The sequence below is a fragment of the Chiroxiphia lanceolata genome, chromosome 1 (genome assembly GCF_009829145.1).
Source record: "Chiroxiphia lanceolata isolate bChiLan1 chromosome 1, bChiLan1.pri, whole genome shotgun sequence".
NCBI classification, from domain to species: domain Eukaryota; kingdom Metazoa; phylum Chordata; class Aves; order Passeriformes; family Pipridae; genus Chiroxiphia; species Chiroxiphia lanceolata.
In genome coordinates this window covers 97,610,342-97,636,049 of record NC_045637.1, presented here as the reverse complement: position 1 = coordinate 97,636,049, position 25,708 = coordinate 97,610,342, and the positions used below count along the sequence as shown (strand labels likewise).

Here is a 25,708-nt window from a genome sequence, read left to right as displayed (position 1 = left end):
CCCTCACTTCAAAAAGGACATTGAGGTGCTGGAGTTGGTGAAGGGTCTAGAAAACATGTGTTATGAGGAACGGCTCAGGGAACAGGAGTTGTTTAGTCTGGAGGAGGCTTAGAGGGTGACCTTATTGCTCTCTCCAGCTACCTGAAAGGAGGTTAAAATGGTCTTAAATTAAGACAAGGGATGTTCAGACTATATATCAAAATATATTTTTCACTGAAAGAGTGGCTAGACATTGGAATAAGCCACCCAGGGAGGTAGTGGAGTCACTGTCTCTGGAAGTTTCAAGAGGCATCTGGATGGGGCACTTGGAAATATGGTTTAGGGGTAATTATGGTGGTGCTGGGTTGATGGTTGAACTAGATGTTCTTGAAGGTCTCTTCCAATTTTGATGATTCTGTGATGGCCTATAGTCTTCCATCCTATAACCTATATTTGTATTGAAAATATATGGGTTTTTTTACTGAATAAGAATTTTATAATGTTATGTGAAAGTGAACTGGAAGAGATTGTGTTTCAGAATCTTTTAAAAGGGTAAAGAAATGCAGGAACACACAGCACTCACACTGCATTAAAACTATTGCCATTGATCGGGAATTTCAGTATATAATTAATCTGTACTGGGCAGCAGACTATCTTTCTATGTAATATGCAAGCTACAAAGCCTGCTTTTCATACCTTTTCCAGTTTGTAAGATGGAAAAATAAACTTATTTGCACATGCTTTACCCTAGCAGTCGTCAATCAAACATTATTCTCTTTTAAATAAACACAAAGAAGCATATTCAATTTGTGCTGTTTCCCCAGCACTCTCAGCCCTATTGAATTCTCAAGTGAAAGACCAGAACTTTCAGTTGAGTATCCCCTCACAGGAGACAAATAGCAACCTAAAAATAACTTTTGAAATGTTTGAAGGATTTTGCTCTTGAAATTTGACAGTCTCTTCTTCCCTTCCAAAGAAAGAAATTCTCTCTAATATTTTTGTTTTCTCTTAAGATGCTCTGTAAACACCCAAAAGACACCATAGTTTTATTTTAAAATATCTTACTCTGCCATGAAGTTTCTCATTCAGTTTTGGCTCTCTGTGTTCAGTTTTCTTCACTTTCAGCCACTGTACCAAAGGCTTGATAGTTAGTCCCTAAGGATTGAAACATGATAATAAATACTTGAGTTTTCCTAGACTTTCCTCCAACTGGTGTCATCAAAGAGAAATAGAGCACATTTGTGTGTTACTTGGTGGTTCTCATACTTTCTCAGTTGATCTCTGTCCTCTCTAGAAGATAAAATGCTGTACCCTCAGCTTCTGTTACAAAGGTTTGAAAAGACAACAACCAACAACTTCTATAGTAAAAATATGGTACTGGAAGTGTACAAGTATTTTTTTTACAATTGATTGTGGTGTTTTCTCCACATATCAGGAGTTTGTGACCACAATTAAACTTTCTGTAATTCACTTCAGGTGAAATTAGAAGCTGCTATATACTGACATATCTCCACGTAAATTAATGCTTTTTCATCCAGAAAGTGCTATTTTGTTTGGATGTTAAATACTTTCTTGTCCCACTGCTATTATATTTTAAAACAAGGACTGAGACTCAGGTAGATCAGCTTAATGACTTATCTTCCCATTAAAAGGACTGTTCCCTATAGTTATTCATATGAGGTGAAGGATGTTTAATCAGATATTAACTTGGCACTATTAATACTAAGTGGCTAAGACTGAACAATTTTTAGCACAGAGGAAATTGTGTTTTGTCCCATGTGGTCCCATATGAAAACATAAAATGGGATCTTTGTTACTAAAATTACAAATTCAATTATTCTTTCAGTTCAGTAAAACCATATGCAACCTTCAGCTGAGAACTGCTTTAAGCATTCAGTACTTTTGGGGGACTCCTTCTCCTTGCAAGAAGCATGCTTAAGTAGTTAAATTACCTGGAAAATAACAGTAAAAAACACAACAATGATAGTTGTGCTGACAAACAGGTTTTTATCATGCACTTTGTCCTTATCCAGAAGTGCAACAAGAGCAAAAGCAACTGCTCCACGTAGTCCACCATAGGACATCACCACCTGGTCTATTATCTCCAACTGGACCGTTCTGTAGCGGTTGAGAATCCATGTCTGTAAAACTACACCTGTAAAAAACAAATGTCAGCATGTCTAGAAATACCCTTGTGCAATGTCAATATCCCAACCACGTGTAACAGAAATGGTACCACCACACCACTTTCGTAACAATCTACTCCATCCACTTCCCCCTCTGTAGCACTATGCTGCCCACTTGGTGCCTTCTCCTTTACATCAGGTCAAAGGAATTAGATAGAGCTGCTTCTGTGAACCAGCAGCTCTTCTTCTGAGAACGCTGCCCTCCAGCACAGGCACTACAGGGCAAGTTCTGCTGCGTCCTGATCTTTGAAATTCATTAAGAAAGAATAGAATTTCTAGCACCATAACCAGTGATATTCACATGGTCATTTAATAGAAACGGGTTAAAACAGCATTGATTTACGGACTAAGTGTGGCACCCTTTACAAATCACTAAAGAGGATATTTATGTCACTGTCTTAGGAAGGGTGGTCTAGTTATGCTAACACTGTCTTCAGACCTACAGGTGAGATGCTGCCTGCTTCAGGGGACCTAAAGTTCTAGTTATCCCAATGTGTTCCAGAGCTCCCACCATACAGAGGAAAAACAGTTTCACCACTCCTCCGAGTGGCATGGCACGCATGTCCCACTGCAGCATGCCAATGCTGTTAACCAATGCAAAACAGATATTTCTCTTTTTAGAGAACTTTGAACTTGTGCCAAGGGAAGAGTGTCTGGTCACTGTAAGAAGGGACTCTTAAAAATCCATTCATGCCAGCAATCTGACTCTTCAGGGTATGAGAGCTGCAATTGCATGAGGTATCATCAGGTATTTAGTAATTTGCCAATGTCTAAGATCAATTACTTTAATGGGTGCTTATTGTTATTGCTAAATATTTACTATTTAATTGTTGAGCACATTTATTACAGGATTGTTAAACACTTATTTCAGGAATACAAACAGTGTCAAAGACAAGATATTGAAAACTCTTGAACACCTCAGGCACATTAGCAGTTACTGAGAAGCAGCTAAATGAACAATGCTTACAGACTATTCAGAAAGGAGGACAAGGGGCTAGACAGCTAGACACTTCACTCAGCTCAGGAACTTCTGAGACAGAATAAGAACACAGAGTCTAGGAAACTTGCCAGCTAGATAGACATGTAACCTGTTATTTGAATTTAAGTCAAGACAAACAGGCAAATAAACCAGTTTAATTTATTCCCAGGCGTAAGTACATACACCAAATCACTACGTGTGTTACTCTCTACAAGTCCTTCATTCTATGCCTTTTTTGTGACTTCAGCAAAACTACAGTAGAACTACATACATAGCTGGGCAAGTCATTTTTGGTATTTTGAAATATTTGGAAACTTATATAACCCCAGTAAATTGACAGTAGGTAATCACTACCTGCCACAGTCTTATTTACTCAGTTTTTCATCAGTCCCTGAGAATTATTTCTCAAGCCAGAGACCATGCAGTGTAATTAATGTATGGTCCGATATCACTGTGTGTCTAAAACCTGAAGTCAACCATAAAATTATCTTAAGACAATCTCTTTATTACCAAATTTGAAAGAGCTGAAGGAACGATATGGCTGACAGGATTCACATATTTTGTTAAAAGAACAAAGTCCTTTTCACTGGGAGATTTTGCCAATACCATGTACTGGGTCAGCAAAGGTTAGCCACTGGATGATTCATGTTAGCTGCTGGGCTAGTTATATCCTCACACATCATCAAAAATGAAATCTTGCTATATTTTCAGCATATGATGAAGCTTACTGTAGAGATCTACTCTCCAAACCGAACCATAAATTCAACCAAAATAAAGGTAATGTTTTAAAAGAAACAAGCCTAGAACTCCAAATTTTGTAGGGAGAGGGATAAAGAATATGTGATTGCATCAGCAACACAGTGCAAGAATAGGAAGATTATCCCCTTACCAATAACTCTATATACTGAGATGAAGACCAGAGTCAACAGAATAAAAGCTGTATTCCACATCCAGATATCTGGATTTACAGCTGAAATTCCCAGGAACATGAAGATAATAGTTTCTGCTCCACTGGCCATCATTTTCATGGTATATCTTACAGTTGTAGAAGACTGTTCAGATATGTTAGCTTTGACATATTTCTGACAGCAAATGCCACAGAAGGTTATCCTAGGAAAAGAAGTGATTGTTCAGAAAATATCTGCTGCAACATTTAATATTATTTACATCTGTCTGTCACATAGTGATAAAAACCCACCATTAATTCCTAAGAAAAAATAAACTCAGGAGCCCTTGTGGAGTCTAGTCTAGGTAAAAAGCATATCTCAAACATTCATTCTGAGATAACCTCAAGAGGCCTGAAGACAGCATTTCATTAGATCCCAACAGACTTTAATTCTCTTCAGATTACCATACATCTTACATGTAAAATTTTAAATCTTGTTTACATTAGACATAAACTAGTGACCTCTTTGCAGAAAGATTTTTAGATCTTGGATATACTTACTGTATCATCTACAAACATGATAAGCAAAACTGAGAAGAAAGATATGCCAGGAGTCAATGGGTACTAAAAGAAGAGAGATCACAGGGGTACTCAAGCCAAAACAGGCAAAATTTAGGCAAAACTTAGCAGACCAGCCAAGTCAGAGAGAGCAGTGAATAATGACATTCACATAATGCCATAGAAAAATATTGCTTTGGTTACACATTATAGGGAAAGATGTCAATACAAATGGACAACTGTTAAGATTGAAGTATTATTAATAACTAAGAAGGAAGAGTCATGTCTGTATTTTGTAAAGGAGTTCTCATGTTGCACAGCAAACACTGGAAAACATATATTCCTTTTCAAGGCTGAATGAAAGTGTTTGCAAATTATAATTTACTGCAGTGTGAAAATAGTGTTATCCAGCATAAGCTTCATGAGTGTCATATTTATAGCTGTCCTATATAATTTAGGCCTTCCTTTCAATATTTTTAAAAACCATATTTCCTTCTCACCCCCTTCCCAGAGAGCAATAAAAAGAAACTTACGCCAGGATAGCTGAAAGAGACAGCATCTCTGCTGTGAGGTAGGACAGGTAGGAAATGATAAACACAAATCCAGGTTCAATGATTCTCACGTGCTTGGTGAAACGACTGACCAGTGAGAGCAGGAATGCAAAGAAAATGCCAACCAGTGTCCCACCAAGGCTCACCACAAAGAACGACACTGAAAAGCAAAACCTAACACAGCTTAAACAGTAAAAATACAATGGTTTGAATTCATTCTCTTGCACAGATGTAACAGCAAATGGCTAGTAAATGAGAGAAAATTTTGGAGGACATGTCAAAATTTATTTCTGAAGTAAAACAACAGGAAATACTTTTGAGCATTTGGTATGTGAATGTAGCATTCTGTAGAAAATCAAGGTTACTTTCTTCTAAGCCTCACCATTTTAGTTTTATACAAAAGACACTACATCTAATTTGTACGGTTTTTTCCCATGTTCTGTAAACAAATGTATTCACAAAAACATATTCTAGAACATGTCAAAGTCATTGTTAAAACATTTATTCATAAGATAATGTAGTAAGTACCATGTCATGCTTGGAATAGGAAATAGGGACTCTATTTTTAGGTAAATAAAATTTCTTGATAGTCACTGGCAAACGTTACTTGATGGCAATCAGTGATAAGGGGTGAGAATGCCTATACACAATCTCAACTTTCCTGGAATGCAGGGAGTGAGAGCATAGGCTGAAACTAAGGACATGTTATTAAATACAAAGAAAGTATCAAGTTTGGTGATCTTACCAAATGAATTCCACATCTGTTGAGTCTCCTCAAAAGAAAACATCTGATTAAGTTTTCCAAATATTCAGGAATATTTATCTAACTGTTTTCTTAAGACATTTGTCTATGCCATACTAGTGTGGTAATATGAGTAATAATGAAAAGGGCTGAAAAACAGCAGTTACCAATAGCATAATAATAATATTTTGTTTAAAATACTACATATGCACATATATCACATATGAGATACAGAATTGAATTCTACGCACCTATGCCTTTGAGACATTCAATTCCTGTCACATTCGTTGGACCTATTGCAACGAAAGATTCAAACACATTGTACAGGACCTGAAAAGAAAAGTAGACTAACTTAATAATTGCTCCTGAATTGAACCTATTAAAATAATCTCATTATGGGCCTTAACATTATGAATCCTGAAACCATGTGTGGCTGAGGGAAATTCTGTGTGGAGGGAGAAGACTTTGCAGATTTGATATTTTTTCAAAATGGAGAAAATGTAGTGGAGCAAGAAGAAACAATTTTTTTTTTAAGAAAAAACCACAATTTTCCATTTCTCATTTCAATATTTCCTATTGATAAGAAGGATTGTTACATAGAGATGTGTTTTCGAAGGCACTTCTCACTGTAAAATCCAGATATTTGACAGATTTATTTAATCACCTGTATAAGATAATTAATAAGATGCTAATAATGAGACTAAATTGAAATATATTGAACATATATAAGTTGAACATAAAAGAGAATAAACTGCAATAATTGTATAAAAACTTTTAAAATAATAAGCTTTTAAAATGATGAATAACCTTATTCATACCCCTGCCTAATGAGGTTTGTATGAGCATCCTTGATAATTCTTATCATATTTACCCAGTCACAGTATACAGGTTACTTTACTTTGTAACAGTAGTCTTTTACACTTTCATGTTTAAAGAACGCCATAACATCTACTTTCTTCTGTCCTCCAGGCTTTCCGTTTTCAAGGTAAGAACTCCACTTGTTTCAAATTTCCTCATAGACTGTGCTTTCTGACTCTTGATCATGTTTGCTCTTCTCTTCTAGATTTCCTTCAATGAATCAAATTTTCTTTTATTTGTAGAGTGAGTGTTCATGTTCATTTCGCAGTAACAAAAACTCATTTCCTTCTGAAAGCCAATGATATTGAAACTTGAGTTCATCAAAGGTTTATTTTAATATTTCTTCCTGGCAATACCCCAAAACTACTAATGATACTGATATCAAAGGGCAATTAGGTTTCTCTGGAAGCCATTTTCAAATTCGTGTGAACAATTAGGCTGCTGCCAGTGACCTTGTAGTGCCTTGCTTCCTTGGTTGCAAAAAGTTAAGAAACTGAGCCTAATGAACATGTCTTACCCTCCTTTGGAGACAGGCAGGAGCAGAAACAGGAAATGATCCAGAAGTGAATTGAAGCTGTATAGCAACTTGGTTGCACAGTACCTTTCTGCCTTGAGACTTTCTGGTCCCTGACCACTAACATTGCACTACAAAACTATCAACTATTTTATTGTAAGAAAAAATTTTATGTGAAAAGAAAAGGTGTTTCAATCAAAATAAAAATATCAGTAGAAATTTGAGTTGCTTTAAGTCTATTGAAGTCTTTCTAAATAAAAAAAGAAAATTAACATGTTTGAAAACAAAACAAAACAAAACAAAATAGAAACTTTCTAAAATGTCACACAAGTTTTTCCAAATCGGATCTTTGTTATATATCTGTTTGATAAATATCTGATTGAAGTAAAACAGAGGGAGAAGGCACAAACACTTTGGCAAGTATTCTTTCTCACTGGTTGAGGTATGCATATAAATTATAGGCATAACACAAATATGCAGAAAAGACTATGTGCATTAAAAAACAACAACAAAGAAAGGCTTAAAATCCTTGGAACTAATTTCATTAAGTCATAAAAACCCTACTTGAACAGCAAAGGCAAATAAAACATGCATCCCTGAAACTTCATTTGAAGTGTCCAACCCAGGACTGTATATTTTTATGTCACTTACCAGCTCCAAATAGCTTTCATGCTGAAACATCTAATCTTCACAATATAGGGTTCATAAGTAAGACAGAAGACACCATGAGCTACACTACACTAACCCATGAATAGATACATACAGATACTACAGTATTTCTTTTAAGGGGAAAATGCATTTCAGAAGAAACCCCCTAGAGTTTGGGTGACTTTGTATAATTTACTTACCACAGTTACAGCATCATTCAGAAGTGATTCTCCAAAAACAATGATGAATAGAACTTCATTGACATGGACTTCTTCAAACACTGCCAGAACAGCTACAGGATCCACAGCAGCAATTAAGCTGCCAAAGAGGAGGAAGTCCAGCACTCCAGAGTTCAGTTTGCCTTCAAAAACAAAGCAAACAAATAATAAGCAGAGTCAGTTCTGTATTATCTATAGTAATGACAGACTGTGATATTACAGATAATGTCAAATCCTTCAAAATAGGGATCCTAAGGTATCAGCTTCAAGGAAAGCATGGTACAGACATTATTTAAGAAGTTCTGTACTGTGCCATCTTGTTTCCTACAAGATTTGTTGGATCCAGCATTGGTCCATGTGGATCAAAGTTGTTTCTGGGAGCAGGACCAGTACAGGCCTGTTCTTATAGCAAAGTGCTCCCATATCTAAACTGAGTTTGTATCTGTGTGTGGTATGGTTTGTCTAACTTAAGTAAATTATCGTAGGGTAACTGAGAACTCACAAGATGTCAAAAGGACTATACCAGTACTTCTGAAGTGAACATTACAAAATATTTCATTTCACAGGTCAAATTTGACTTCTACAGTGGAATTTAACTACACTCAGTGCAGCTGAACACCAGTTTTGGCCTCCTTATTCAAGTAGGCATTTACTGATAGGTGCAGTTAAGCCACTTGTTTCCAAATTAGGATTCATGAGGTCACTGTTAAATTTTCTGCAAGTGGACCATAAAAACAGATGAAGGACCAAAATGTACCTCAATATATTTGTGTTGTGGCCCCTTAGGAATTTTGACAATGTTTTGGAACTACAAAACTCTGGCAACAGTGTAACTGGGTATTTTTTTTTAACCTTCTTTTAGTTATTAATGTTATTTTGTTCAGTTATGCAAACAGACCAAGACAAACATCACTATCATTTTAAAAGGGAGAACCACAAAGATCTCTTTGATCAGCTTCCTAAATATCTTGCAAAATTTACCTTCTTCGTGAAATCAGGAGTAGTAGTATCCCCAGTCATTTTTTCTGGGGAAAAGATTTCTGAAATAGTATAGAACAGTAAAATTCCCTTTGTGTTCATTAATGGATGGAGGAGGAAGCAAGGTTCATTAAGAGGTAATGGTGCTAGAATTATACGAGGAAGAGCAAAGAAGGAACATACTGAGAATTTGTTCATTAGAAAGCAGTGCAGAAGCCCATGCCCAAAATTAATCTATAGTTGTATTAGGCATGATTTCTATAAGTAAAGAAGAAATTCATCTGATTAAATGGTTTGGAAGCATGAGTCAGGCAATGATAGTCAGTAACCATAGCCACAGGATCAATATTGCCTGTAAGGTACTTCCAGGACAACATGGCCACTCCCCTAGAAAGTATTCTTATGAAGTAATTTTTCAAATTCAAAATGGTTTGTGCTTGGATCATAATTGAAAGAGAAATTAGGTTCCAAATGTTTTTGATACAAAATTATATGGGCATATTTACTCGAGGAAAGGATACTTATATGGGCAGCCAGAAACATGAGTAGACAACAGCCTGTTATATGTGACAATGGCCAATAATCTGGTGGAGCTGCAGATGTATATATTCTCTTAGCTGCTATCTGCCAATCAGAGCATCTACAATGTTTTCCATAAAATGTATGGGAATCTTGGTAAGGCCCTGAAAACAGCAATTCATAGCTTGCACAGACATATGACTACCTCATATTTTCAAAAATATAAATAGTCTTGTTCACTCTTGGACATATTGGGCCGTGAAGAAGGACTGAATCTACCCATTTCAGCATGAGAGTGGGGTTGAAGGAGTGATCTTAAGTCTGTGCCAAAAATTCTGAGAATAGCCTTGAACCTGAATCTAAGTAATGATTCCACCAAATGTTGTCCTTCTCTGGCATGCTTAAGGAAGGAACAAGTCCAATGACAATAACTATCAGAGATCAGGGTATAATAGAATGTAAGGTTTTAAAATAAATTGGCTCACTGAGATTGCTTATCTTTTTTATGTGTTACCAATTATAATCATTGGTACATTCTTTGAAGACTTGCAAAGCTAGTGAGCAAATATTTATGGGGAGATTAGGACACATCTGTAATTCCTACAAAGCACTGTCAGGAGGCATGGAGTTTCTGAATCAGACTTTTACTTAGACTAATAACACAAGTAATTTCCAAGTGACTAGCTGACAGCAGCGACACCTGAGCAAGGCAAGTTTGTTGGGCTCAGTTTAAGACTTCTAGACACACTCAGCATGTTGCAGCTATGACTTGGATGGTACAGGAAAAACTGCTCCAAGCGTTAGTCACTGCCACAATTATTCCACAATGCTGCACGTGTTAGTTCTCCAGCAGATGGGGAACACTTCAGCGCAATCTGCCAGAAAGGTTTAGGATTAGGTAACTCTTCCTATTCTGGGAAAGCAGACTGATATAACTATTAGTTAACAGTTAAGGTGCTAATCTTTTCATTTCACTTCTAAAGAAGGATTTTTTTTGTCCTTATCACCGTCTCTATTTTCCTACAAGGGTATTGAATGCAAACAAAGAGCTGCTTTTGCTTATTTATGTAGGAAATCTAAGCAATCTAATTTGGATTATGCACCCTTATATTGCTGGACAGTACTACAAGCCCATTGAATGGTAAAGTTGAAAGTCACTTGTTTTTAGTTCATCTTAGTCTGTAGTGGATTTACATTTCTACATTTTAATGATACTACTTTTAGCATTATTCACTTCAATTGTAGAAAAAGTATGATAGAAACAAAAATATGACATAGAACTTCAACTAGAAGCTACTACAGACTCTTCTAGAAAATGCGTAACTCAGCATTCTCCTAGCTTCAGCAAGTAAGTAACAACAGCAAGGTTTATCACAAAGTATGATGCTTAGAACTTACTGACATCTTGGAGGTCAACACAATGTATTTAGTGGATTAGTGAGTATGTGTCATGCAGGTATTTTAAAGTCCTGCTCAGCTTTGCTGGAGAATGGCACAGTTTGAATCAGGGACATCCTCCTCTGGCCTTTTTCATAGCTGAAATTAGAACTCTAGTAGGTTATACTATGTCGTCGTGGCAAAGACAGGTCCCCACGGTATACCAATTAATGGTCTTTCTAAACTTAAATTCACCAGGCATGTCAGTTTATTGTTTGTGTTTGTTAACATCCCTATATTTATCTTGTACAGCTTTAGCTGTGACCTGTGGTAAGGGCTGATTCTGCTGTTTAACTGTAAGCTCAGAGTTCTAGTAAACACTATCATTAAAAGATTTGCATAATGATGAAGCAGAACATGTAGACACCAAATCCAGCTTTTGCAGTTAGATGAGAGTTGTTTACTGATTGGGAGGAGAGGAAGACATAGGAGAATTTTTCAATTAAAACAAACTTTTTTGAAAAGACTTGACTTTTCCATTTTACGTTATAAAGAGATCAATCCTTTTCCTTTAATGATTTATATCAAAGTAATTATCGTTCATTATATTTCCCAGAACACAATGTTAAGAAAATAAGTTTGGTGGTATTTTTAAAATTATTTGAAGCATCTTGGATATTTAAATAAAGAAATCCTTTTCCACTATGTTGCAATAGCAACATCGTTCTGTCATATATTTTGTTCCTGAAAACCTCATTTTATTTATAAATGTGATATTGCAGATGCAGTATAAAGAGTCAACAGTGTTTGTATCTGAGCTCTCACCTTTGTAACTTCCAAAGAAAAAAAATGCTCCTTCCAAAATGTGAGTTATAGTAAGGTAAATATATAAAATGTAAGCTAAATTTATCATAGCTGTCTATATTACAAATACCTGCAGTTAAATAACATGTCTCCAAAGAACAAGTCTGTACAGACTAAGCACTGCTGTTCTGGGCCTGTTCTATCAGCTCTGTGTCCTTTTATTATAGAATAATTGAGACAGAGCGCATGTTAGAATCATAGAACGGTTTGTGTTGGAAGGGACCTCTTACGCCCTTCAGTCCATCCCTCCTGCCATGGGGGACAGGGACACCTTCCATTAGAGCAGGTTACCAGGTTACTCAGAGCCCCATCCAACCTGGTCTTGAACACCTCTAGGGATGGGGCATCCACAGTTTCTTTGGGCAAAGCACAAGCAATAGGGAATCTTCACTTTTTGGATTTGTGGTCTGGGAAATTTTGCACCCTTTCAAACCCCATTGTACTGCTCTCATTAAAATGACCTTTTTTTTTTTTAGTAAGACATCTGCTGTCAGTAAGACATCTGCTACCTTGTTCTGTAAGTCTAAAATTTCTAAATCTTCAGTTACACTTTCCAGACTCAGAAGACAAAAAAGAGATGTGTCACACATATATACCCACTCAGCAACCATTCCTTACTTAATATTAAAGCTGACTGAAGGAAGGCACTTCCATTTCACAGTAACTTTTGAGGTTTCTATCACAGCAGAAAGAAACAAGCCCTTCACTGTGTATTTTTGTCCAGACGTCCATTAGCAGAAAGAATCCTGAGCTTTACCCTGAGAGTGTACACACACATTTAGAGCGGGACAGCACGAGAGACATGGATTCAAGTTGCTTTTGTGCTGTCTCCAGGGAAGATTTCTCAGGTTGTTCTTAAATTTCATAAAGATATTACAAATTGCTCCTGTCAAAATTGAACTTTTCTGCTGGAAAGAGTTGTTAAGTTGTAAATCATCACCCATCTAACAGTTGGTATACAGTAGTGCCTTCGTAGATCAAACTTACCCATTATTCCTGTCAGATAGACACCATAGAGAGATAAACCAGTTGTGGCAGCATTCCAAACTGTCCCAATGACAGCATACAAAAGGATTGTGCCAAGATTTCCAAAGAACAATCTATTTGGCATAAAATATCCAGCATCCAAAACAATGGGGGGCAGCAAATAGAAGAAAAATACAGTTGGTGTCAGGGTGAAGGAGGCAATGTGATCTGCTGCCAATACAATGCCACCAAGAACAATTCCAAGGACAATCAGCAGAGCACTTTCTGGAACCACCCGAGTGACTTTGTGGGACAAATGGAAAACTGCAAAGAAAAAGGAAAACAATGAGTCAGAAATTAAATGGAGAAACAATTTGAGCAACAACTGTTATCAGCTGGCAGTTTTGACTTCACACAAACTTCTTGCTTTTATTGTTCTTCGACGCAAAAGTGTGTATGGAATGCACGAGATACAGACAGTGTAAAAAGCCACTTATAGAATAAAATAAAGGTTGATTTTCAGATTTTATCCAGCATATTTTAACTTACATGAAAACAATATTCATTAACATTTATTGTCCTTTATTGGGTTATGTTCTCCATACAAGATCTGTTCAGGGAAAGATGGTGTTCTATGCAAAGCAGTAAGTGCAAGACTGAAAAGAAATGGTGGAAATGCTAGAAATACATGATTTTATTGTTTATTTTTGTATCTAAAAATACACATCTGACCTAATAATTTGTTTAGAAATGATCAGTGTACTAGCAGGCATACTGGAAGATGGGAGAAGAATGCTGACAGAAGAACAAGTTTCAAGATAACTCTTTTTAGATTTATAGACTATTCTGATAATGTAGCCTTCAGCAAGAGCAAAATGAAGCTCATATCCTGGGAAATCCGTTTTGAGCCTTTTCCTCAAAACCTCCGTAATACAGATTTCAGTTAATTCAAAGGCTTTCTGAGGGAATGGGGGCTTTAGTGGTGCCTTCAAAGATAGATATATTAATGCAAAATGGTTCTGCAACAGGCTACTTTCTTTTGTATAAAGTGACGCAAAATCTGTGTGTTACAGTAATATGTCAAATCTGTTAATAGAGACAAGCAGTCAATGGTATCTGTCATAGAAAAACATGTAATGGTATGATGCGGTAAAACTATTAATATAGCCAATAATCAGAGGGAGGGAATATTACTGAGTGCAATAAGTGAATCTAAAGAGACAGAAAGACGGCACAACCAGACAGTAAAAACAGACTTTTCAAAGTGACAGAAACACCACTAAGACTGCAAACACATGTAGCAACATATATTTAAAGTGCCCTTGTTAGGTGTCATATAAAAGAAAAAAGAAAGCAGAAAGAAGAACAGAGAGAAGTCAATTCTACAAAAACAGATGGAATATGAAATAGGAGGAAGTGGCAGAAGTGTTTGATAATAAGGAAGCACAGATGGTTTAATTGACTTTTTTGGGATTTCTGTGAGCTTGCTCTTCAGTTTATCTTAAGTAATGATGTGTCCCAGGTGACCTGAACCCTGAACCCACTTCGTGATACTGACCCAATAAATGCGACTTCACTTACATAGCTTTGTGTTGAAAATGTGAGTTTCACTTCAGTGAACTTTCTCCTAGTTTGAACATCAGCTGCATTGAAGCTGTTACAATGCTAATGCAATTTAGCTCAAAACTAGCTTGGATAAGAACCTATCATTAAGATTTCCAGACTCTTAAGCCATAGTGGAAGAATCTTTCCCATGATCATGTAGAGATCTTAGACCAGGTTACTTTACTGAAAGACCATTGTTTTTCTTCCCACCCAAGTATTTGTCCTAGTCAAACATTTACTAGTTACCTTTAGATTTTAAGGGCCCCATTCCTGAACTGTCTGCTTTCGTCTTGGCTGCATGTATACAGTCAATGTTAAACGCATCATCCATCATTATAGCAACGCCACAATAACATGGTTCCTTTAAGCTGTATTACCCTGGTCTCATCAGAATAGAAAACGTAAAAGGAAAAATTATAACAGCCTGTCTACACCAACAATGAGCATGAATGTAAATGCTCCTGAGTGTTTGTAGACAAGACTTGAAAACGAAGCCATCTTAGAACACAGCTAAAAAGTAGGATTAATACAATAGCAATCAGACATGAAAACAAACTGCATTCAGTGAAGCAGACTAAACCATGCCAGTTTTCTATGTCATCTGTGTCGTGTAATCAAGAGATGAATAACACTTCACAGAAACAAACACTGTGGGTTTTCTCAGTTCATCTCTTCTCTTTGTTATAAAATCAATTGGGCTTGCATTAAGGAAAAGAAAAAAAAAGAAAAAGAGAGAAGAAATGAAATAAAGAAAAACAAACTAGCTACTACTCCATGTGTATAAATTGCAGCATTTAACTTCTCAAAAATCTTTCCTACTAGCCATTCTTGATTCCTTGAATTTTCAGTCAGTGAATTATCAACTAATTTATCACCTTACAGAGTAGGGATTATCTCCTTATCCCTGAAAATGAATGTTGCTGAGCTAGTCTTACTAACTAAAGTCTGTTTTTCCTACTCTCATGTCAGCAGATAAGCCATGACTACAAGATGTTGAAGTTAAAAAATTAAAATAAACTTGTGAAGACTTTTTAGAACTAGGCATTTGGGGAGTGGGAAAAGCTTGCCCATCTAAAAATTTATATTCTATAGAATTCTCCCCTTTACAACCAAAACCAGTTTTGAATGCTGGGAAGCCAATCTGATTTTGGTTATAACATTGTCTCCACCTATAAATCGCATGTTCCCCAGGAATCAGCTCTGTCATATCTGTCTGTGTTCCCTTTAACTCAAATTGACTGATTATCTGCACCAGATTTTAATACTAGCAGCCATAAATTCTTCCACTCTGTCAGTTTAGGGATGAGGGCCATGGACAGGAAAGTCATTGCATGAATGAGCCTCTAAGAAGACTCTTTTCATTATTGCATTTGACCTAAGCAAAATCTGAAAACTAGACTCTCTTTGGTTTAAGATAACTGCCTAGCTAACTCTTCAGGCAGATAGCATGCCATATGATTAACAGAAACATGTCTATAAACATAGAAATAGATAAAAGGAAAATACCACAACTGATGAAATTAAATAAAATAGCTTTAGACTAAGATGCACTTGGAACTTATATTGATGTTTGAGTTCATATTTGCACTTAACTAATGGGGTTTTTTGGCTATGCGCATGAAATATATTTGATCAAGATTGTGCATTATGAGTAGTTATCACATGTATGAAAATTGACAGAGGTTAATTCCAAATTCACTCTTTAATGGTTTTTTACAATTCATTATCCTGAAGTGATGTCCCTAATACATTCTGAGTGTGTTACAAACTCACCTAATGATAGTACTTTCATTTCATGAAGTTTGCCTTTACTTGCCTAGAAGAGATCCAAAAATAGTCCCACCAAATGAATTATGTCCCCATGACAAAGTAGAATTGGAAGTTTAATTACATCTAAATGTATAGCATGATGAGGTATTTCACCTGACTGAAGGGTAAAATACAATCCAACACAGTTTGAAAACTCCTAATGGACAAGGAGTTTAGTTTGCTTCTGTTACGAAAGAAATTACAAATATCAGGAAGGATAGCATAGAGTGCTGCTCAGATAAACTACTCTGTAAGGAAACAAGAGATGAAATTAAGTCTATTTTCACTGCTATTGATAAGGAAAAGTACATTAATATGTTTTAATGAGGAGAGGGAAAGGGTAAAGAAACAAAAATTGTAGCCAGTCCATGGCGTAAGAGGAATAACAGTGCACAGGACAATTTTGTGATCTATAAATTTTAACATTAACCATTTTAACATTTAGCATTTAGAATTCATATACATAAGTCTAGACACAGTATTAATGAAAAAGTTAAACATATGCCTTCCATCCAGTATATGCTAAACCTGGTTTGAAAGTGGATTGGACTGGCTAGTGGGTAAACTGTTTAAATTCAAGCTGAGCATTGCTTAATTAGAAGCTTTCTACAAAATTAAGAAACAATTGCATGTCCACAAAAAGGTACTATGGCATTTAACCTATCTGATGAGAAATACCAAACAGGTCAGCAATCTATGATTTGTTGGCTGGAACCAGTTTCTTTTGAGCCAAAGAATGAAACATACTTTAAGAAATAAGCTGGGGTTTATGGCCTTTTAAAAATACAGTAACTTAGATGAAATTCTTCACTGGAATTTACAGCATTTGGTGAATTCTCTTCCTTTCTAAGGCTGTCTGAGACTGCTTTGCAAGATCTGATTCAACAAAGTAAAATTTTTCTCAGTTACTCAATGAAATGAAGACAGAAAGACTGGTTAAATAGCAAGGGAAATAAATTTAAAAATACTAAAGAAAAGATATTGTACAATTCATTCTCAAGTAATGTAAGATTTGTAGACAAACAAAGAAAATTTTCTGAAGTAGAGTTATCACGTTTCTTTCCACATTGTCTCTAATGAAACCGATTTTTAGATAATACTGATTTTTACTTATCAAATGAAACATTTTAATGCCTTAGTTAGAGATTTTTTTGCTTTGTTTCCAGCTGAAATGAACAATTCAAGGTATATTTACCACCTTTTGAAAATACAACACTACAAAAATGAAAATCTGAAACCACCTGTTAAAAATGCTGCTAAATTTCAAGATTTATGTAGTCATTTCAGCACTATTTCAAGTGAATAATTACATTTCCATTAACTTTGACAGTGTAAAACCAAGGTCCTGAAAACACGAAATATTTTTTTCAGCTAATATCATTGTTCCAATCCATCACAAAACCTACTGCACATGCACAGTACACAACATGTCATTCGAAAAAATCAGGAATAATGATAGTAATTCTCTGCTGAGGTTTCTTTTCCATGTATCTTTGGATAAAATCCAAGGAGTTGCAAATTTAGAAAATTAAAAGATTCTCAGCTTTATAATTTCCATAGTTTCCATGAAAGCATAGATATGAATTTTGCAAACATTTCTAAGCTCCTCCTATCACTGCTAGAGGGAAGTTTGTGGTCTTTTGTTATTTTCTGTGTGTGGTCTTTGTATTTTTGTTAGTGGGTCAAATATCCACTGACAGTATGCTATTAGTCTATTTTATGCAGTTGAAGTTATTGTACTAAACTAAGCCATGAGTGCTTTAAATTTGAGATCCAAGACTTGATTCTCTGTAACTGCTGAAAACCCTTCCATTGACCAAAGTGAGAACAAAATGCTGCAAATTCCTTTGTGATTCTTCTCTTTTCAGATATACAATTAATAGTATCTCCAAGGCAGTATAGAATCAGATTTTTGTAACGGTACAACATAGAAACCTCCTAATAGAAGACATGATAAGTTTCACAGAAGAATATTCTGCCCAAAGGGAACTCTTTCTTCTAAACATCTTCCAGCCGTTGGACTCTGACTGGCAAGCATGAAATTTTTCTTATCTTATCAGCATTATAACAAGGGAATTCCATTCAAAAACCGTTTAGCTCTACCTTTTCTGCAGCTTTTTCAGTGGTGTCTTCTGCAGATATATGTTATTATTAAAAAAAAAAAAATCCAAGAGCAGACATGGCAAAAAATCTGTTTCATCTTGCTTGTATAATAGCTCAAAGTATACATATAGGTCAGTTTGTAACCTAAATTGTATCATCTGTAATCAGCTGTAGCTGGACATTAAAGAAGTTCAAAAGACTCTGGAAAGTCCCAATCCATTCCTATTGTATTGGTTTACCTGATTAAAGAATGGGCACATCCTCTAAAATATAACACCGAGCACGTATTTTCAAGAAGGGATCATTTTGCTTGCACCATCCCTAGAAGGCATGCATGCCTGGCCACTCTCTTGCTCCATAGCTCCATGCTACCACTTTAAGATCCAATTTCTCCAGAAGTTTTGCTGATAAGTGTAATCTCTACTTACTCCAATCTTCACTAAGGGAAAGTTTTTGATACAATTTCCTGTTTAATAAAGTTTGACCTATTTTTATTTCTCTTATCTTTTGTTATGGCTCCCTTCTCAACAGTCATGCCCACCTACTAGTCCTCTCATAAACTTCCTGGACTTGCTATCCTTGATTTATTTATACTCTTAGATCTTTCATTTTCTGCTTTATCCTTGTAACTTTTATTATTTTCACATGACGCACCAGTTTTTCATCTTTGTGCGTTGACCTCAGTTGTACTGGATCTCTTTTTAAAGATCTCTTTCATTATTTGACTTCCTAAGTTTTGTACATTACCAAACACCACATTTCTTGCCTGCACAGCCGTAGGCATACCTTTCAACTAATAACAGTTGCTTATGTAGCCTGCACAGAGTATCTAGGAATTTTAATTAGGACCATAAGTACTAGAAGAGCTATTTGGTTGTGTGACCAGGCCTTCATTATCCCAGCACCATTATTTAATGATCCTCATTTCAGAGGATTTTTGCTCCAGCTAAGTCTATGTGAAGGCACACCACCAGCTCTCATCTCAGAGTCAGAGACTTCATTCTGATTTCTAGTCTGAGCTTGTTCAGTTATTTTATATCCATTTTCCTTTGTGAGAGTGATATCAATTTTCTTAAATAGCTATTTTCCCCTACTATTAATTCCTTCATTTCCCTATTATATAAGCACAGAGGAAAACATACTGTCTTTATTTGCTTGTTTTAAACCAAACCACTTATTTTCAGTCTTCAGCTCTCTATTTCAATCTGAGTTCACTTTTGTGGACTCAGAGCCATCAGAAATATAGACTGCATTCTGCATGAGTCATAGAAGCAGGTCCAACAGCATTAATAATTTCCTATCACAATCTATAGTTCAGCTACATCCTGGATTCATTATCACGTGGGTGACTCATAGTCACTGTGTATTCACTTTGTACAGATGTGCACCTCTCTTCTCATTCACAACCTCATGCCAGTTCCTTTCATTGGCCCCTGAGTAAAACTGCCCATGGTATTACTGAATTTCATCCCTTCCCTACTCCTCAAGTTTATATGTTTTTTCTTGTACAATAGTCAGATCTACATGAATACTGGTAATGCCTACAAAAATGTGTCATCAGAAACCTTCAGTAAGATGCCCCACCTCTTTATGCAGTGGTAAATTAAAAAAAGAGCAAAACCAAAACCCTGCATAAGATCAGTCCAAAAGCTAAATTCTAGTGACTTCCTATGACTGATAAATAATCTTCTTATGGTTTCATACTTTTATCTCATCCTTACCTTACCCACCTGGAAACTGTTATGCCCTCTATCTTACTAGTGGATGAATTTAGGCCTAAATCAAGGAAAAAAATCTTCTATTGTGTCCTAAGAGGGATTCAGTTGAAGCAAGGATTCAAAGCATTAGGGAAACTGCATTTCTAGTCTGTCCAGGAAGTGTTTGAGCAGACTCGTCATTACTGAAGCTGATCATTATTACCTATATTTGCCTTTCTAATCTTTATCAACAAAGTGTGCTCGGGGGTTTTTTCCCCGGTCAGGAGACTGCTAGCATATTTTATAGTCCTTTAGATTCTGTTCTGTGGATCTTGCAACAACAGTATTCTGCAAGAACTGTGAATTGATGTTGCCATTTTGAATTGTTTATATACAAGTGGTAAAAAACCCTTAAGACAAGAGCTTTTATGAATTTCTTCTAATTAATATTACTTAGGCAAATTCAAAATTATTTTATGAATCAGTACCTTAGACTTTTACCAAATCTAGCAAAAATTGAAAGATTTATTGAAAAATCTTGTAGTTATTTTATATCTGAAGAAATTCAGAGGTATAATATACATGTATTATGTAACAAGCTATAAAAATCATTTTCAGTATTGGATCTTGGGTACTGTCTTAAAATATACTACATGAACATGACTATTAATACTATTTATACTTAGTCTTGGATATATTTTTCCTAAGCAAGGTACAAAAGTCCTTCATGTTTAACTTGTTTAGATGAACTGGTTTGAGTTTGGTTCAATCCAGCTCAAGAAAGCTTGCTTTATTTGTCACATATGTAATGACCACCATTTACAAAGCATACAGCATTGTAATGAGCTCATTAACCAGGAGATTTTAGGTCGCTGTTCTTTGGAGGCCAACGATTAACAAAATATGTTAGCAATTGAAAATGCAACCAGCATACAGGTCAATGGTCTCAGCTGATAGGTCATAACATAATAAGATAGCCTCAAGTCAAATTCAAAGAAGTGTGTGAGTAAGCAACTATTACCTATACAAGCACTTAGAACATAATGAAGTTAAAGCAGTCAGGTACAGTTTATCATAATTATGCCAAATAGTTCTTTTTTGAAGGAGCAGTCCCACTGCAGTGCAAGTGTGGTAGCATTTGGCCCTTATGGAACTGAATGGCACTGAAAGAAAAATGGGAACAGTCAAAAATAATATTTCAAAATGAGAGCAAAGTACACATTAGAAACACCTTGAAGTATAGTAGAGGATATAAAACAGGACAGCAAAAGATTCATAAAACTGCTTCACTCCCTATCCAAAGGTATTAAAATTAAGTCTGAAAGACAATCTTCTTGCTCAAGTTAATATTCCTCACAGACTGAACTCAGTTAAGGGTTACTATGAATTTTCTGTGTTTAGGCTGCTGTCAGTGCGTGATATTCCATACTGAACACAAATACAAAGAAGTACAGTTCAAGATGTTACAGACTAGAACTATTCTATATACAAATGAATAAAACCAGCATATTTCTGTCATTACTTCTTCCAACTGCATGTTAAAGAGTCAGCAATAACCGTAAGCGGACTTAGTGCTTATTTTCTGATCACTAAGGTAGTTATGACAAAAATTATTGTCTGAGGTCTAAAAATCCAGCTGATATTACAGTATAAATTGAAAAAGCATTTAGGGGCATGAAAACAAGGTAGAATTTACTTTCTATTAATGGTGTATATTGCAACTGCTCCAGTTTTAAAACTGTCTTCAAAATTCACTGACATTTATTGACACATAGTGAAAGCAATCTTTTTATTTTAAAATACCAAACCTTTTTCCACTAACATGAGTTAAATAAAGAAATTAGTTAACTCATTTCTCACTGTGAATTTTAGATTTTTTTTCTTTTAACCTTCATTTTAATATGATAAATTAACTGAAATATAGTTCTCCCTATGGGAATATTTTGGTATTTGCTCATACAGATTAAAAACTGCAATGAAATGGGGTACTAGTAATATATGGAAACAGTTGTTCTGGTGTCATGATAAATTGTGTAAGAAATTACCAAAGTCTGAACAGAAAATAGAACCAGTTCTTCTCCCTGATTCATGTCTACGGTACAAAGAAGAAAAAGAAGATGAAGAAGAAATAATTTAGCGAATACCAATATGGTATTCTGAATATGTCCCTATACTATAGGGACTTCCTCTTCTTCCCCTGTACTGCTTCTAGCAAGGCATTGGACTGTTCCTGTTAAGAAGGGCAAGAGGGACATAATTAAAGCCTAGGGTCTAGAGGGAATAGCTATGAAGGCTGCTCCAAGTCATGGCGTAGGAAAGTACTTTTTTTTCAAGCACTGGCAACATTCCTGTCCCCTTTGTTCCACCCTGGCAAGATTTTACTTAGTACAACTGCAATAGCATGGAATTACAGTGGAAATACTTCCACTGTAATCAGTATTCCTGATTATAGCACTAAAATAAGTAAGCATGTCAAGTAGCTCTTGCTTAAAACTGAAAAAAACCTTAATTTCAGAGAACTAACAAAATATGCCTGGCTAGTTTTCATTGAAAGTAAATACTACCATGCACCCTGAAAAGCTTCAAAGTTTTTCCAGAGTCTTATGTGGGGGGAGAGTTCATGTTGGAGGAGTCTCCAGCAACTAAGAGAAGAGTTTCATGATGAATTACAACTCTTGTATGTAATTTCAGAAACTCAAGTATGTTGATAGGACAAGGGGGGGGATGGCCTTAAGCTGATATTAGGAAGAAATTCTTTGCTATAAGGGTGGTGAGGTACTGAAACAGGTTGCCCAGAGAGTTTGTGGACTCCCATCTCTGGAGGTGTTCAGGACCAGGTTGGATGGGGCCATGGGTAACTTGGTCTAGTGGAAGATGTGCCTGCCCACGGCAGGGGTGTTGGAAGTAGAGAACAGAAGACATCACATGCTTTGTTACTGAATGCACTCATTCCTGCCCTTAAGAAAGTAAATTTGCTCAGAAATCCAGGTACGTGATTTATTTTCCCTCAGATTTAAGAAGAGCAAGGTGGACTTAGATTATATCATCTAACTTTTTCCTGAAAAAGGCTCTGAAATACTCCTATCGTTCAATGTGCTTTAACACGGCTTTTGATTTTTGTCCTTACAGCTTCTCTGATTAAGTAATACATTAACTCTCATACCTTCACTATCTCATTTGAGAGGTGAAGTACATGATGGTAACAGCAGGAAGAACCATAGTTTAATTAGTATCCTCATACTGCAAAAGGTAGTACATCAAAAATAGCTTCTATGTTTTGAAATGCAGAAGGAAGGTGGTAAGACAGCTCTTTTTCCAGTTATGCATTTGTGTTCTGTAGTGCATACTCAGGTAAAATGAGAAAGGTTAGCATGCAAAAGGAAGTTCATGAGGAGATTAGATTTTCCACAGTGAAGAAAGAAAAAGGAGGGGAACAAAACAGGCTAAAGCTTTATTTGAAGCAGCTCACAACTCAAACCTTTTGCTTACTTGACTGCTTATTTCAAGAAAAAAGGGAGGGTAGAAACCAGACACAAATCCCTTCCTAAGTAAAAAACATCCCAGAGTGTCACATGCATAAACGAAACACGATTCTATTCTATGATACATAGGATTCTTTGCTTTGTACAAGTAAGTGTCCTTTATATAGTCAGATCCCTTCCAACATGGTAAAAAGATTTTGCATAGATTCCTAAAAATATCTGTGCAAAAAATTAAATGTTGGGAGTAGTAAGAATTCAGTATGAATCAAATGTAACTAAACTAACCACACTAGTGCCTCTTTTTGACTTCTATTACCACATATATAGGAGTTAGACCTCAGTAAAATCATTAAGTGATTTGGCTTGGAAGAGACCTTTAAAGGTCATCTAATCCAATCCCCCTGCAATTAGCAGGGACATTCAACTAGACCATATTGCTAAGAGCCCCATCCTACCTGACCTTGAATGTTTCCAGGGACTGGGCATCTAACCACCTCCCTGGGCAACCTGTTCCAGTGTTTCAGCATCCTCACCATAAAAACATTCTTCCTTATATGTACTCTGAATCTTTTAGCTTAGAACCGTTATGACTTGTCCTATCACAGCAAGCCCTGCTAAAAAATCTGTCCCCATCTTTCTTAAAGGCACCCTTTAAGTAGTGAAAGGCTGCAATGAGGTCTTCCCAGAGCATTCTCTTCTCCAGTTGAACAACCCGAACATTCTCAGCCTGTCTGCATAGGGGGGGGTGCTCCAGCCCTCTGATCATCATCATGGCCCTCCTCTGGACCCAACCCAACAGACTGATGTCTTTCCTGTGCTGGGGATCCCACACCTTGATGCAGTACTCCAGGCGGGGTCTCACCAGAGCAGAGGGAGAGGATCCCCCACCTTCAGCCTGCTGGTCACACTTCTTTTGATGCACCCCAGGAAATGATTGGCTTTCTGGGGCGTGAATGCACATTGATGAGTCATGTCCAATAAAAGGAGTTCAATTATTTACACATAGATAAATCATAACTGAGAGAAAGCCTATAACTGAATAAAAATTATATATGTGGATTTAATTCTGAAGGGATTAGTGTAGCATCTTCATGTACATGTAAATGCCAGGGTAAGTTCTGGAAAAAGAGTGCTGGAATGGAAAAGCATCAACTTGAGAGAAAGACCTAGATGAAATGATTCTGCTTCATACCAACTATAAAATAAAAAATGTTAGTGAATTAAGTCTTTCTTTTGTTCTGATCTATAAAGTGTTATGAAAAGCCAAACTTGACAATTTTCTACTAATATTGTTTTTTCCAATAATCTCTTAAAATTGTGCACCTGAATATGCTGTTAGATCTGACAGGAAAGCAAAAAAAGATGAACAAATGCCAATACAGAAGGCAATTTTTAGCTGAATTTTCCTTAAATTTATGGATTTTTCATTTTCTGCCATGTTCACTAGCATTTAAGTAAACATGTGATATACAGGATATATTTTCGAATTTTCATTTCTGTTATGAGTGTTTAGTTTTCCAGCAGCTGAATCTGCTTGATGATTTATCTACATTTCTATCATATCCTTAACTGATAAGCAGTTCCAAAAGTATGGGGCTCTTTACCAAGCCAGGTACAGATACTGTGTGTTGTGTTTTTGGAATGGTATTCCCCAGTTTAGTGTTCCCACTGAAACACTCCAAAGCACACATCACTCCATCACTCCCCTTCATTCCCCCTTCGGTGGGCTGGAGAGGAAAATTGGAGGCACAAAAGGTAAAGATCATAGATTGAGATAAGAGCAATTTACTGAAAGCAGCAATAAAATGAGACAATGAACAGCAACAATACTAATGAAAGAGGATACAAGAAAAAAGGTGAATGATTCATATGTTATTGCTCACTCCTCACAGAAAACCCTTGACAACACCCAACTGCTCCCTCTGCAACCCTACTACCCAGAATGGGAGCCCTTCCACCATCCTGGAAAATGATGTGAGGTGGTACAGGATAACCTCCGGGTCCTAGCTATGCCCCCTCCTGGCTACCACAAAAATTAACCCTGTCCCGGCCAGAACCAGGACACTATGTTTTAGGTACTACAGAGCAAACCCGACTCTTGGCTTCGGTACTTCTTCACTTGCCTACAATCAGAAAAAATTTATCAGATGAGGGCATATAGACAAGATATACTGACTTTCAACACAATA

The 25,708-nt window shown here is 36.2% G+C and overlaps 1 protein-coding gene and 1 long non-coding RNA gene across 7 annotated transcripts in view; one reads left to right on the top strand and one right to left on the bottom strand.

The window, feature by feature from the left end:
- SLC9A3 (solute carrier family 9 member A3) overlaps positions 1 to 25,708 on the bottom strand; it is a 54,323-nt gene that overhangs the window by 18,126 nt on the left and 10,489 nt on the right. For 5 of the 6 annotated variants that reach the window (XR_004356342.1, XM_032684105.1, XM_032684118.1 and 2 more), the window contains exons 2-8: positions 12,845 to 13,147; positions 8,102 to 8,262; positions 6,133 to 6,211; positions 5,122 to 5,299; positions 4,034 to 4,254; positions 1,932 to 2,134; positions 1,045 to 1,134 (exon numbers count right to left, since the gene is read on the bottom strand). Coding sequence is in view for 5 of the 6 variants with exons in the window: in XM_032684105.1 (XP_032539996.1) it covers positions 1,045 to 1,134; positions 1,932 to 2,134; positions 4,034 to 4,254; positions 5,122 to 5,299; positions 6,133 to 6,211; positions 8,102 to 8,262; positions 12,845 to 13,147 (1,235 nt within the window). In the remaining variant the exon portion in view is untranslated. Of the gene's footprint in view, positions 1 to 1,044; positions 1,135 to 1,931; positions 2,135 to 4,033; positions 4,255 to 5,121; positions 5,314 to 6,132; positions 6,212 to 8,101; positions 8,263 to 12,844; positions 13,148 to 25,708 lie in introns of those variants that run through there. The other variant, XM_032684150.1, reaches the window with a different exon arrangement.
- Positions 12,896 to 25,302, top strand: LOC116785022. Its single transcript, XR_004356352.1, has 3 exons — positions 12,896 to 12,906; positions 20,782 to 20,789; positions 25,204 to 25,302. It is a non-coding gene; the product is annotated as an uncharacterized LOC116785022 (long non-coding RNA).